The 12,500-nt window shown below is 32.3% G+C and overlaps 3 protein-coding genes and 1 long non-coding RNA gene across 9 annotated transcripts in view; 2 read left to right on the top strand and 2 right to left on the bottom strand.

Annotated features, from left to right (window-relative positions):
• LOC118447526 (uncharacterized) overlaps positions 1–297 on the bottom strand; it is a 36,429-nt gene extending 36,132 nt beyond the window's left edge. Inside the window, exon 1 of the long non-coding RNA XR_014982313.1 lies at positions 1–297. This exon is cut by the window's left edge and continues 884 nt beyond it. This is a non-coding gene — a long non-coding RNA (uncharacterized LOC118447526).
• An 871-nt stretch (positions 298–1,168) lies between these two features.
• On the top strand, positions 1,169–3,288 carry LOC118447525 (transmembrane protein 126). Of its 4 annotated transcripts, XM_085660094.1 has the most exons (5): positions 1,234–1,422; positions 1,761–1,813; positions 1,904–1,932; positions 2,014–2,142; positions 2,223–3,288. In XM_085660094.1, exons 1-5 carry the CDS (start codon positions 1,307–1,309, stop codon positions 2,442–2,444), a joined length of 549 nt encoding a protein of 182 aa, XP_085516220.1. In that variant the 5' UTR covers positions 1,234–1,306; the 3' UTR covers positions 2,445–3,288. The 4 variants fall into 4 exon arrangements, with proteins under 4 accessions (XP_085516226.1, XP_085516220.1, XP_035735463.1 ...); XM_085660100.1 differs by lacking the exon at positions 1,234–1,422 and adding an exon at positions 1,169–1,224 and having other exon boundaries at positions 1,761–1,932; positions 2,223–3,269; XM_035879570.2 differs by having other exon boundaries at positions 1,761–1,932; positions 2,223–2,646.
• Positions 3,289–5,381: 2,093 nt separating this feature from the next.
• LOC118447524 (AMMECR1-like protein) lies at positions 5,382–8,888 on the bottom strand. Its single transcript, XM_035879569.2, has 4 exons — positions 8,447–8,888; positions 7,275–7,385; positions 6,990–7,195; positions 5,382–6,498 (listed from the first exon to the last, which is right to left on the bottom strand). Exons 1-4 carry the CDS (start codon positions 8,656–8,658, stop codon positions 6,332–6,334), a joined length of 696 nt encoding a protein of 231 aa, XP_035735462.1. The 5' UTR covers positions 8,659–8,888; the 3' UTR covers positions 5,382–6,331.
• A 973-nt stretch (positions 8,889–9,861) lies between these two features.
• Positions 9,862–12,500, top strand: part of RhoGEF3 (Rho guanine nucleotide exchange factor 3) — a 153,884-nt gene continuing 151,245 nt past the window's right edge. Inside the window, exon 1 of one of the 3 annotated variants that reach the window (XM_035879537.2) lies at positions 9,862–10,784. The gene's annotated coding sequence lies outside the window, so the exon portion shown is untranslated. The remainder of the gene's footprint in view (positions 10,785–12,500) is intronic. The other 2 variants (XM_035879536.2, XM_035879534.2) reach the window with 2 other exon arrangements.

The following is a 12,500-nucleotide window of genomic DNA, read 5'->3' as shown; positions in this document are numbered from 1 at the left end:
TCCCTATCTCTCTCTCTCTCTTTCTCTCTCTGTCTCTCTTTCTCTATTACTCTATCTTTCTCTCTCTCTCTCTCTCTCTCTCTCTCTCTCTCTCGCATTCGTCTCGCACAATATGGCGTCGCACTCTGGCCGTCGTCGCGGAGCCGGAAAACCGTGCAAAATCCACTCACTACTGGCAACGCGAAGAAACGCGAGCGCGCAAGCCGCACTGCCGGATTGGTCGATGGCAGTCTAGCTTGATGACGTCATGGTAGCCCTCGTGACGCGCTATCCCGAAGGCCGAGATCAACCCCCTACGACCCCCAACGACCTACTGCCTTCACGCACCCCTTCTATCTACTTCCCTCCCTCTTTCTCTCTCTCTCTCTCTCTCTTTCTTCAACTTGCTTTCTCTTTTCAATAAACTCGTCGTCGTCGTTTACCCCCTTCTCTCTCTCTCTCTCTCTCTCACTCTTTCTCGACGATGACTCGCTCGTTATCGATGACTATATCGCCACCCCTTCTCTCTCTCTCTCTCTCTCTCTCTCTCTCTCTCTCTCTCTTTCTCTCTTTCTCACATACTCCCCCACTTGTAAAACGGTTCTCGTTGCGCTCGTTAGCACGAGCTGAAACTTAACCGTCTCGTCCATAGGCGTCAGCATCGATCAAACGTCTCTTCCGTATTTTAAAGAGAAAAGAATCAAATGCGTATTGAGGGTGCATCGATTTAACAATATTTTGCGATTGAAAAATTATCGATCTTTCATTCCCTCTTTCTCTCTCTTTCTCTATTTCTCTCTTTCTCTCTTTTTCTCTTTCTGCTTTTTTCTCTATCTCTCTTTTTCTCTCTCACTATACATGCACCCATGAGACTAGTTAGAAATTATATGTTTATTCTTCAAGAGAGAACGTTCAAGAAATATGAGAAAAAAGAATCTTTTTCTGTTTCCTTTTTTCTTTTCTTTTTTTCTTTTTTTTTTTTTTCTTTTTTTTCTTATACATAAGATTTTATCGAATGTTATCACGCAGTTGTATTGATCAAAATTACTTATCCCATCAATCGATGATAATTATTTTTAATCCAAGGGAATATTTACGATGCATCAAATTTTTTATTTTCAATTTCTATAAGGATATTAAAAATGATTTCGAAAATGATGATCTGAGTGCATATTTTGTGTACGACCGATCATTCGTCCATCTATATTCGTTCAGATAATCTAACGCGTTAGAAGAAACTTACTTGTACGTGCGACTTTACCGGCAAGAATTTCCTTTGGATATATATTGTTAATACTGATTTGTATTTAATAAATAACGTGTAATAATGGCTTTAAGAATGTCAAAGGGTGAAATACCAGAAAATGCTATTGTTTTAAGTAAAAGCGAGATTATTAAATACCAATGGCAACAAATTCGAAATTGGAAACCACAAAAAGATGTGTAACTAACCTCAATTAATTACGCTATAGATTTTTCTATAAATGTTGACATAGTATTACATTGTCTTTATTATATGTAAGATTTATTATATTTGACTCTATCTATTCTAGAATAGAGCTTTTCAAATGCCAATAATCGTATTTTAATTATTCTTTCTTATATGTATATATATGTGTATGTATATATATATATATATATATATATATATATATATATATGTAAATATGTGTATATATATATACGTACACATATATACATACATGCATAAATATTACATAAATTATATTTCAATTTAATTTTAATATAACTAATTAATTTGAAATTTGTTTTTATCAAAGTTGGCCATTTTCATATGGACTAGGTTTTCTTGGAGGTGTCGCAGCATTATCAGGTATATATATTAACATGAGGATTAGAAAATCATTGAAATTGCGTAATTTTGGTACTGCTGCTTCTGTTATCACTACGTCATTATGTCCAGGGTCACTTGTAATTGTTGCTCAGCTACAGGTAAAACATTTTGGATCTTACAAATCTTTGTTTGGTCGCTTAATATTAATTTGATTAATTACTTATATAAAATATATTTAGATGATTACAGAAAAAACTTTTTTCCCATTACCAACCTGTCCATTATGCGTTGAAATGAGATCAATAGTCGTTCAGAGTTGTGGTGCCGTTATATATCCTATGGTTTTATCACCGATAGTAAACTTTCTGGTAAGTTTTAATTTCTATAATTTACAATTAGTTATTTATGCGAATACTTTCATATAATTTTTCTAATAATTATGTTATAGATCGCTAAACGTGATGGAAGATTTAGAATACCATATTATACAAACTGGAGAGAAGTAATATACTTTTGTATTAACTTATTTAAACCCATTGCCCCATCATTACTAACCATAGCTGCTCTAAATGCTGCAGCTGCTTCTATCATTGTATATAAACAATTTCAGTGTATATCTTATATACAGAATACATTATCTGTAGAAAATGAAAATGACGATTTTGAATAAGATTTCTAAAAATTCATTATTGTTAGTCTTATAAATGATTGAATAAATTATATTAAATCATGTAATCGTCAGATTATGCTGAAGTATTTGCAGTTCGCCCGTGTTTATATCTATGAACGTCATGTCGTACATGCATGAAGTATGGGATATACTATTAAAACTATAAAACAAACGAAATGTGTGACAATATAAAATGTATTTATTCCTTCATCCCCTTTGCATTATAAGTTGATATTAATATATTTAATTATTTTTAGTTGTCTGCCAAAGTTGCTCGTTCTAATGGACTTACTGTGCTAGTGTGCACTATGCATTGCTGTTGTCTTTATTTTGTAGGCGGTATATAAACCAATTTTAACAACAGGCTTAGGCACAGTACATTTTGTAATATTATGTCTTTCAAATTATTAAGATTCGCTGTCTTGTACAGTAACTATATGCCATTTTTACTTAAAAAATTTTGAATGTAATTATTAAAATCCTAAATCTTATCCATGCAACACACGTAGGTTTATACAGAAAAATTCTGGCATCATTTATGCATAACAAACAGTGTTGAAATTGAATAGGAATATCACCATTAATTATTTTTACCAATATAATAGTCGTCGAAGCTAATGCAAGTGCATAAGACATATCGTTTTAAAGATAATCGAATTATGTTTGAACAAGTATTGTCATAATGAGATTTGAAAAATATTTAATGAAATAGAATAAGTTGCATGAAATCTTTCTGATTTATAAGCAGCATCATTTTGTTATGCATGTATAAATATAATTAATAAGATGAAAAGCAACTATTAAAAAAGTAGTTCAATCTATATGATAAACATAATTCGCATAAAGAATTATGTAAATATTTTTATCTATTAGGATTTGGGACTTTAACATATTTAAAAACCTTCATAGATTTCAAGAACTACGCTCTACGTAGAAGAGAAACAAGAAAAAAGAGAAGAAAGAAAAAAGAGAAAAAAAAAGAAAAAAAAAAGAAAAGAAAATAATTACCATTGGAAATGCATCAGATATTTATCTTCTTTGCTATTCTCCATTGACATTTATGAACTAAAAGATACTATCAATGATACGATATGTACACCGTACGTACAGGTAGCGTTACTATCATTGACTTAATTAGGATTCCACAGCCTAATTCAGTTTATATATATATATATATATTTTTTTTTTTAATTTGATTTGCCGATAAATCTACGATTAAGTATGATACTGGCAGTTGGTTGGACATCTTGTCGAGGCTTTTGAGTGGTATGGAGATCTCAAAAACTAGCAAGCTACCTTGGTAATAATAATGTAATGTAATAATGTAAGTAATAACATCAAATGTTAAGTTAAAACATTGATTAACAAAAGTGTAACAACACGATTTCTTTAGTCTTAGCAAGCTTTGCTTATGTAAATGACACAACAATGAATAAATTGGCAGTGAATGAAACCAGCCACGGAGTAACTGGAGGAATCTAAGTAAAGAGAGGACATTAACACGTGGAAGAATAGGACGCCAATTATTTCTTGCAAATTTCTGCCAGACGCACTTTTATACGATAATAGTCTAAAATGCATTACTAGTTCGTAGTACATTAATAGCTGCATTTGGCATATAAACTATCTAAATCATAATACAGTTTAAACTTTTCTTTCAAAATAGAAATAATATATATATATATATATATATATATATATATATATATATATATATATATGCATTGAAGTACTATTTGTTTCTCTTTCTTTCTATTTTTTTTTTCTTTTGTATTATAGGTAGCCATATAATGCAACTATATAATGTACAAGAATTCATGAATTTACGATCACAATTCGCAGAATAATCAAAATCACAATGAGATCGTCATTTTTTTTTTGTTAGTACCTTAAAGCTATATTACAACTAGAAATTAACATTTTCTTTTTCTCTATAGTCATAGTGCAGTCCATTGCTTATTTACAGTAGAGGTCCCATTCTGCAAATATTTTATATTACACATTTAGAATACCTCCGTGTACTCTAGAGGTATTGTTTTTAAAATTTTCTCTCTGTTAAGTTGTAAGCTGAACTTGTATAATATTGAGCAAGATAACAATAATCTTGATAAAGTTATCTTTGAACCTCTTAAAGTGGTATATTTTAAGAGACTAATTGAGATGTATCTTATAAGCCTAAGCTGTACGTTAGAAAGTACAGTATTTATGTACCCCATATTTATCGATACTTTTCATCAATAGCAAAACTTCTTTGCTGCAATAAAACGCTGGACTATATTACAACTACGATTTTTTTAAAATAAACTTCGATGTAGCAATGGTATAAACTATGTTAGACAATTTACAGATTATATTTACATTAGCTAAATACATTTTGAGGGATTTATATTTTATGTCCAACAAAATGATACAACGTCAATGAACGATCTAATACAATCTAATTAATATAACAGACATATTTATTTATACCATTAGTACAAAGAAATTCTATTTAGCCGTTTTAACATTGTCATACTTAACGTAAAAATTACTGTCACACTGTTAGAAACAAATTGAACAGTGGAAAGAAATTCAAATTAAATTGTTTACTTATTTTTATGAATTTTTAAAATATTAAAAAAAAAAAAAAAAAAATGAAAAAGAAAAAAAAAGGAAAACAACATTAGTATTAGTAATTTATACCGACAAAGATAGAGTAATTTTTTTTTTCCATAACAATTACAATTGCTCATAAAAATATTTAACAGCATTATGAAACATATTGTAATCTAATTATATACTCCAATTAACAAAACAGAAATTCAAAGGATACAAAAAGCATCTTTTCACACACCTTTTGTTTATATATATATATATATATATATATATATATATATATATATATATATATATATATATATATATATATGTATATATATACATATAATATTAATATTCTATATTTCTTGCAATATATGTAATAATACAAAGACATATATCTTTGATCAAATTTGTACAGTTTTAAAGAGATGTATATCTTTGCTGTGCTATGTAATTACTTATATCACCCATACATTGCAGATAAAAATATCAATGTAGATCCGTTAGTATGATGGCAGAGTTAATCATGTGTAAAGAGCATAAACGCATATTAAGTGCTAAAATTCGTTTAATAATTAAATACTATTTCATTAGCTCTGGCATATCATCTCGCTTGATATTACTTTAGAGAGAGAGAGAGAGAGAGAGAAAAAGAAATAGCTCTAACTTCTCATACTTGTTAAATACATTTCAAAGATATCATTTTTAATGATTAATTTCATTATCCAATTGATATTTTAGTTCAGTTCAATATTAAATAAATAATGAACTTATTTATAGTTAATATAGGAATTATATTTTAAGTAAAAATATTGCCATCATACTAGTAGGTTCTGTCATCCTCAGGGAGGACTGTATGGTATCATAAAGGGGAGACTGTGTATGCTAAAACATACAAAATACAATAGGCACCACTTCAAACAGTGAAAGATTGCAAGTAACAGCCGCCTCCAATGTCATTTTCGCTTGCGCACCCCACGATCCATATTTTCTTGTGTTGTATATCGGTGCGTACGAGGATGTGAATGTGGAGGAGGAAAGGAAGGTCCTGCACGATCCCACCAAAAAGATGGATAATCTTGAACAGGTACCACAACGGGAGAAACAGGAGGCATAGGAAGTGGATGTATGAACGATGGATGATTAGGTTGTACCATCACTAATGTATGCTGCTGACTGGCCACAAACGGATTGTATTGATTGCTATTATTGTATTGAAAATGGGATGTTGTTTCTGTATTGTTATAACGAACTGCGACAGAAGTTTGAGAAGGTAGGGGCCCTTGTGGAGGACCCCAGGCCAGCTGCTAGCACCTTCGGCAGTGCCAATGTGTCATATAATCTTGATAGCTTACGGTGACCTTCTCACTCTGGTAACGAGTTAACTTCACACTACGTCTAATGTCTGGAGTTACCAATCCTTTATAACCACCTTTATGCAGCAGGGAGTCTATTGTCTGTATCTGGTCCCATCCTAAACATGTCAAGTTCTAACTTTGCAGAATACTCGCGAATTTCGAAATTGCTGTAAATATCAGCATATAGATTAATTAAATTGTTTCTAATTAATAAAACTCGTAGAGAATTTTGGATTTCCTGGAAGTAGCAGTAATTTACTTATTACGACGTTGCTTTGATGCGAAGAAATGAACGAATATAGATAATATATATATATATATACATGAAGCAAAATTTTGAAATTCTATTTTCAACTTTGCCAACCACTAAACAAAACCAACTCTGTGACGGTTTATTATATGCCCTTGCATGTGTAAATTTTCAATTATATTTTTTCAGTCATAAAACTGTATGCAATATGAATTGACAAAAATATGTTTACTACTTTGAAACTAATTACAGAGGAATAAAAAAAAAACCATAATGAATGTATGATCAACGATAACGTAACAATTCCCTGGCTATAAATTAATTTATTATTTAAAAAAAAAAAAAATGAATACTGACCTTGTTCCGGTGCTACATCAGGCAAGTAAGTAGCCGTCCGCTTATTACCCTTTTCATTATGAAATTCTATACGAATTCCATGAACTCCAACTTCCCAATCTAAATAGTCCACCCCGTCTTCAAAGTTTCTAAGGATAGATACGCTTACATGCAAGCGTGGCAATTCCTCTCTTGTTATCGGATTGAATCGAGAATCTTTAAATGCGCTTTTAGAAAGGAGAAACAAAAATATATTCTAACTTTAAATATGATAATAATTTCAATCTCATTTATATTCTGTCATACCTAGTAGTAGCGTATTCTCTTAATCCGGCATGTAAATGCATAGCATTAAATGTACCGATGCAGCCTCTTAATCTCATGTCTTTTCCAATAGACCAAGTTACGAATAATGGGCTGAAAAATAGTTTATCTATAAATTAAAATACACATACGATAGAATTTTTTTTTAATGCCGATGCCAAACAAATTAATCTAACTTAAATAAAAGGATATATATATATGTGTGTGTGTGTGTGTGTGTTAAAAAAAAAAATAAAATAAGCCATAAGAATGGAAATTTTAATTAATACATATGTAAATGTTCTTATTAAAAAAAAAAAAAAAAAAAAAAAAAAAAGAGAGAGATTCGTCGTTTGACTCGTTCTTAATATTAAAACTATAACTATTTTTTTTCCCCATTCTATATTAATTAAAGTATAACGAGAAAAATAAGTCAAGGTAAATGATCAAAGAAGCGGTAATAGTGCTACCGCGTTGATGCGAAGAATCGACGACCGAGTCAAAACAAAAAAGAAAGAAAGAAAGAAAAAAAGGGGGGGGGAAAAAAAAGAAGAAATAAAAATCATCATCATCCCTTGCATGTCAATTGGAACATCCAATTTTATGGTATCGAATTGCAAAGAAAGAAAATAAAACGATGCCCGTTTGATATGATTTTAAAAGCTAACGAATAAAATCTAATCGAGGTTAGTTCGATCGAAGGACGTTTTCAAGGGCTTGTGTTGTGAAGGACTCATTGAGTGACATTGTTGACGGACTTTAAAAATAAAGATCTCGCGTTAACAAAGAGATTGAGAGGATAAAAGAAAAAGAGAAGTCGAATAGAAAGAGAAAGAGAAAGAGCGCGCGCGAGCGCGAACGAGTGAGACAGCAGAGAGAGAGAGAGAGAGAGAGAGAGAGAGAGAGAGAGAGAAAGACGACAAAAAAATGGATAGAAAAAGAAATAAAAGGTTATAATGCGAGGGCTTAAAGAAAAAGAAAGAAAGAGAAAGAGAGAGAGAGAGAGAGAGAGAGGAAAAAAGATAAATGAGAAGAAGAACGAGCGAGCGAGAACGAGAGAGAAAAAGAGAGAGAGAGAGAGGGAAAAAGAGAGAGAAGGAAGTAAGATAAAACAGAATTGAGAAAGGCGCGTGGAGATGGTATCGGTGGGGAACAAAGAGGGCCAAGTTACTCACAATGCATCGTTGCTGAAGTTGGGCGTTTTTGGAGGGTCAAGTTGATGTAGTTGGCAGTAAAGTACGTCGAAGCAAAAGAAACCCATTTCCGGTTGGACTATCGTGGAATAGCGTATCTGGGTGCCGTTTTGCAATACGGCCGAGCCATTGCACGGAATGCTGGTCGAGTTATTCAGCTTTTGCTTCTTCGTTCCACAACAGCCAGCAGCCATCTTTCCTGGCTCGACTCTCGCGACTGCTCACTGCACTATAGTAGTAAGAAGAGAGAGAAGGAGAAAGGAGAGAGAGAGAGAGAGACTGACAAAGACAAAAAGGTATAGAAAGAGAGAGAAAGAGAGAGAGAGAGAGAGAGAGACAGAGACAGACAGACACGGCCGGTCTACGACCTGTACACACGCACGTCTCTTCGTCTCTACTGCTGCTACTGCTCTTCGTCCTTTAGTCGTCGTCGCGTGCGAAATTACGCCCGCGCTCCGCTAGATGTCTCACCGAACTAAAAAACAGCTGTTTCATTGTCCTCCCGCCATTACGTTCGCGCCATTTGTAAGGAGTAAACGTCGTCTGCAACGGTACCTTAGTTATCTTTAGTAACAGTCGAAAGGATAATCGAGTAGCATTATATCGGATCTCTAATGATTGGCTCATTACTCCTATTATTCTATCACCAATTCCATATCTAGGTGGGAACGATCTCGAAGGTCATTTCTCGTTAATTATTTTACGCTGACTCATTTATTTTCCAATTGTATCTTTGCTATCTTGTTATTTCATTATTTATCGTATTTTAATACGAGATTGAAAATAATTCAAGATTTTAATACGCATCATCTCTCGTCTTTGTACTTGTCTCGTTCTACGTGTAATTATTTAATTGAAATTAAAAGAAAAAAAAAAAAGAATAAATAAATAAAAGAAGAAAAAAATAGGAAGGAACTAACGATATATAAATGAAAATATCGTTTGACCTGAATTTACAATTGATTCTTAACAAATACATAATCATCGTCGTTTATTTATCTAACTTATGACGTTTACGACGGGAAAAATAATAAACTCTATGACTAATCAGTCTAACTTTTAAAAACTAATCGTTTTTATTCTTTCCTATCGTCATTGTATACATATAACGTAAACACACATTGTAAACATATACATTAGTAGAATGGTTTCGAAAGTGACAACGAATTCGTCCTCCGTTAGTCTTACGTTAATTCTACGGTGAAAGACGAAAGATCTATTAATATTATATCTCGATGAATCATAAGTAAGAGTTGTCTTAAAATAATCTATAATAAATATTTTATATAGATATATATCTTGATTTAAGATTGAAAACGATTTTAAATGGGATTATCGTCTAATGTCTTGCGAAACATTTTAAAATACAAATAACTAATAATATTGGAATAATAGAAATTTTAATAAGGTACAGGGTTCGTACGATCGAGCGTCCATACCTGTCTACGACTTGGTACGAAGTCGAACGGAGATAGCCGAGGCATGACGAAGGATTCAATTCAGCAACGTGCACCGCCGCCAACTTGTATGCACCGTGCTCTCGCACCCATCTCGAACATACATACGTAACTACATACGTACAATATTTTATATACGTATTTACTTCTTCTTCTTCTTCTTCTTCTTCTTCTTCTTCTTCTTCGTCTTCTTCGTCGTCGTCGTCGTCGTCGTCGTCGTCGTCGTCGCTTACCTGTCAGCGCATATTTAAAGATTTCGCGATCGTGACACTCGACATCTTTAAATCTCGATCTAAGTGTAGATCGTTACGTGACTTATATATCAGTTCAATACGGTTTTGTTTCTATCAAAACGAAATAGTCAATTTTTCACGATAACATTGAAAAGTGAAAATCGTGATGTTGTGTTGTTGCCGCGTTCATCTAAGTTACATTAGTCCATAGTATTCGCGAACAATTCGAGTGTAACGACGAACGTCGCGGGTCGGAACTCGATCGAAAACTCGACATATGTATGTATGTGTATATATATATATATATAAAACCAAGTAAGTAACGTATATAACGTATAGTACGTATGTATGTATATAAAAAAAGTATGTACAAAAGGATGCAAAATTATCTTCTTGTAAATCGAAACGCGTGCAACTTTCGTCGTGACGCTTGTTGAATATTGTATGTAGAAAAAGTTGAAGGGAGAAAGGTGAAAGGATCTTTTTTTTTCTTTTTCTTCTTTTTTTTTTTCTTTTCTTTTTCCTCTTTCTCTCTCTTTCTCTCTCTCTCTCGAAGAAGAAGAAGACGAAGAAGAAAAAATAACATCGTATCTTCATTTAAAAGACATCTCGGAGAACTCCTCGAAATATGTAAGTAAATAAATAAATAAATAATTTAAGTATTTTTCTATATCAAAATTAATGCGAATTCGACATCTTTTATTCTCTCTCTCTCTCTCTCTCTCTCTCTCTCTCTATCTTTTTTCTTTCTCTCTATTTTTATCAAACGATGAATCGTTCGACGAATAGGTTAACTTAGTTCGTTCGTTAGTATATAATTAGCATACATATATATGCATATATAAATTTGTTATAGATAACGAATTAATCGAATTAGTTTTCTCAGAAGAATCCATTTTGGGATCCATTTTGAATTCATTTTGAATCAGTAAGTCGACCAATCAAATTCGCCGTAAGAAAATGATTTTACTTTTTCTGTTCGTCGCCCTCTACGGACGCAAACGCACACGTATATATATATATATATATATATATATATATATATATATACAAGTCATATGAAAACGGCGCGAATTCAAATCAAGAAAAAGGAGGTAAGCGTTACGAATTTGTTTGTAGTAGTAAAAAGAAAGTCTATTCGTAGATATAAAAGAAAGACGTTAGAGTTACATCGTTACCACCTGTTCCTTCTTGGGAATATGTTATAATGGCTTGCATGAGAAGAGCGATGAGAGTTGGAGGGGGTGGGTTGGGAGTGGAGAAGCTAAGGGGATTTATCGTGACGAGCAGAGCGTATAGAATAAACGCGGTTTTAACTCGCACGTTCCAATTTATCTCGAGGTTTTATCGTTACGTCTGTAATTTCATAGCTGATGGTAAACCCGCGAAACTACATACATAGATTGCACATATATATATATATATATATATATATATATATATGTATATAGATAACTCCGATTGGATTATATAGCACGCCATTTTGGCAAGAATCGTAAGCGGTATTTTTGAATATATATTTGATATATCACAACTCTTGCATCTCTCTCTCTCTCTTCATTTTTGTTTCAATCCTTCATCCACCCTATCTTACAAGCACCATCGAAAATATCGATTTCCCGAGAATCTTATTGATTCTCATGCGTTAACGTACTTTGCGATATTTTATGTATCTTATGCGTTTAGTTATACATATCATGTGTATGTGTTTGCGCGTGATATTTTCTCTACGTTTCTCCGTCTATATTATTGTGTGCGAGTGTTTATTATATTTTCTCTATATATGTTTATATATATATATATATATATATATATATATATATGAATGTGTGTGTATGTATGTATAATATGTATGTACGTATATTTACATACATGCACGCGCTTACATATGGATATATACATACATTTGAACGCTAATGGTTAATCTAACTTGGAAGGTAAAATGCGAGCACGTGGATGCGATACAATGCGATACGATACAATACGATATCAAACCATACGAAACGATAGACATACGAATTCCATTTACTTACCTGCTTGAACGTGGTGGCGTGTTGTTTATAATGCACTCTCCTTTGCGTGCGTTCTCATGGAATTTGAATTTGCCATTAGGATCGACAACCAAAAGTTCTGACCATTTCGTTCGTTCGTTCGACTATCGTTAATAATCCTCCTTCTTTCTTTCTTGTTTTTTTTTTTCATTTCTTCATTTCTTATAAACGTATTTTATATATATATATATATATATATATATATATATATATATAATTTGATTTTTTATCCTCTCCTCTTTTTATTTTATTTCAAATGCCTGCTACAATCATTTGGAAGCGATCAAAGCGAGTG

Source organism: Vespa mandarinia, chromosome 1 (assembly GCF_050613455.1).
Source record: "Vespa mandarinia isolate Hongniang chromosome 1, ASM5061345v1, whole genome shotgun sequence".
NCBI classification, from domain to species: domain Eukaryota; kingdom Metazoa; phylum Arthropoda; class Insecta; order Hymenoptera; family Vespidae; genus Vespa; species Vespa mandarinia.
This window is presented reverse-complemented; position numbering and strand designations above follow the sequence as displayed.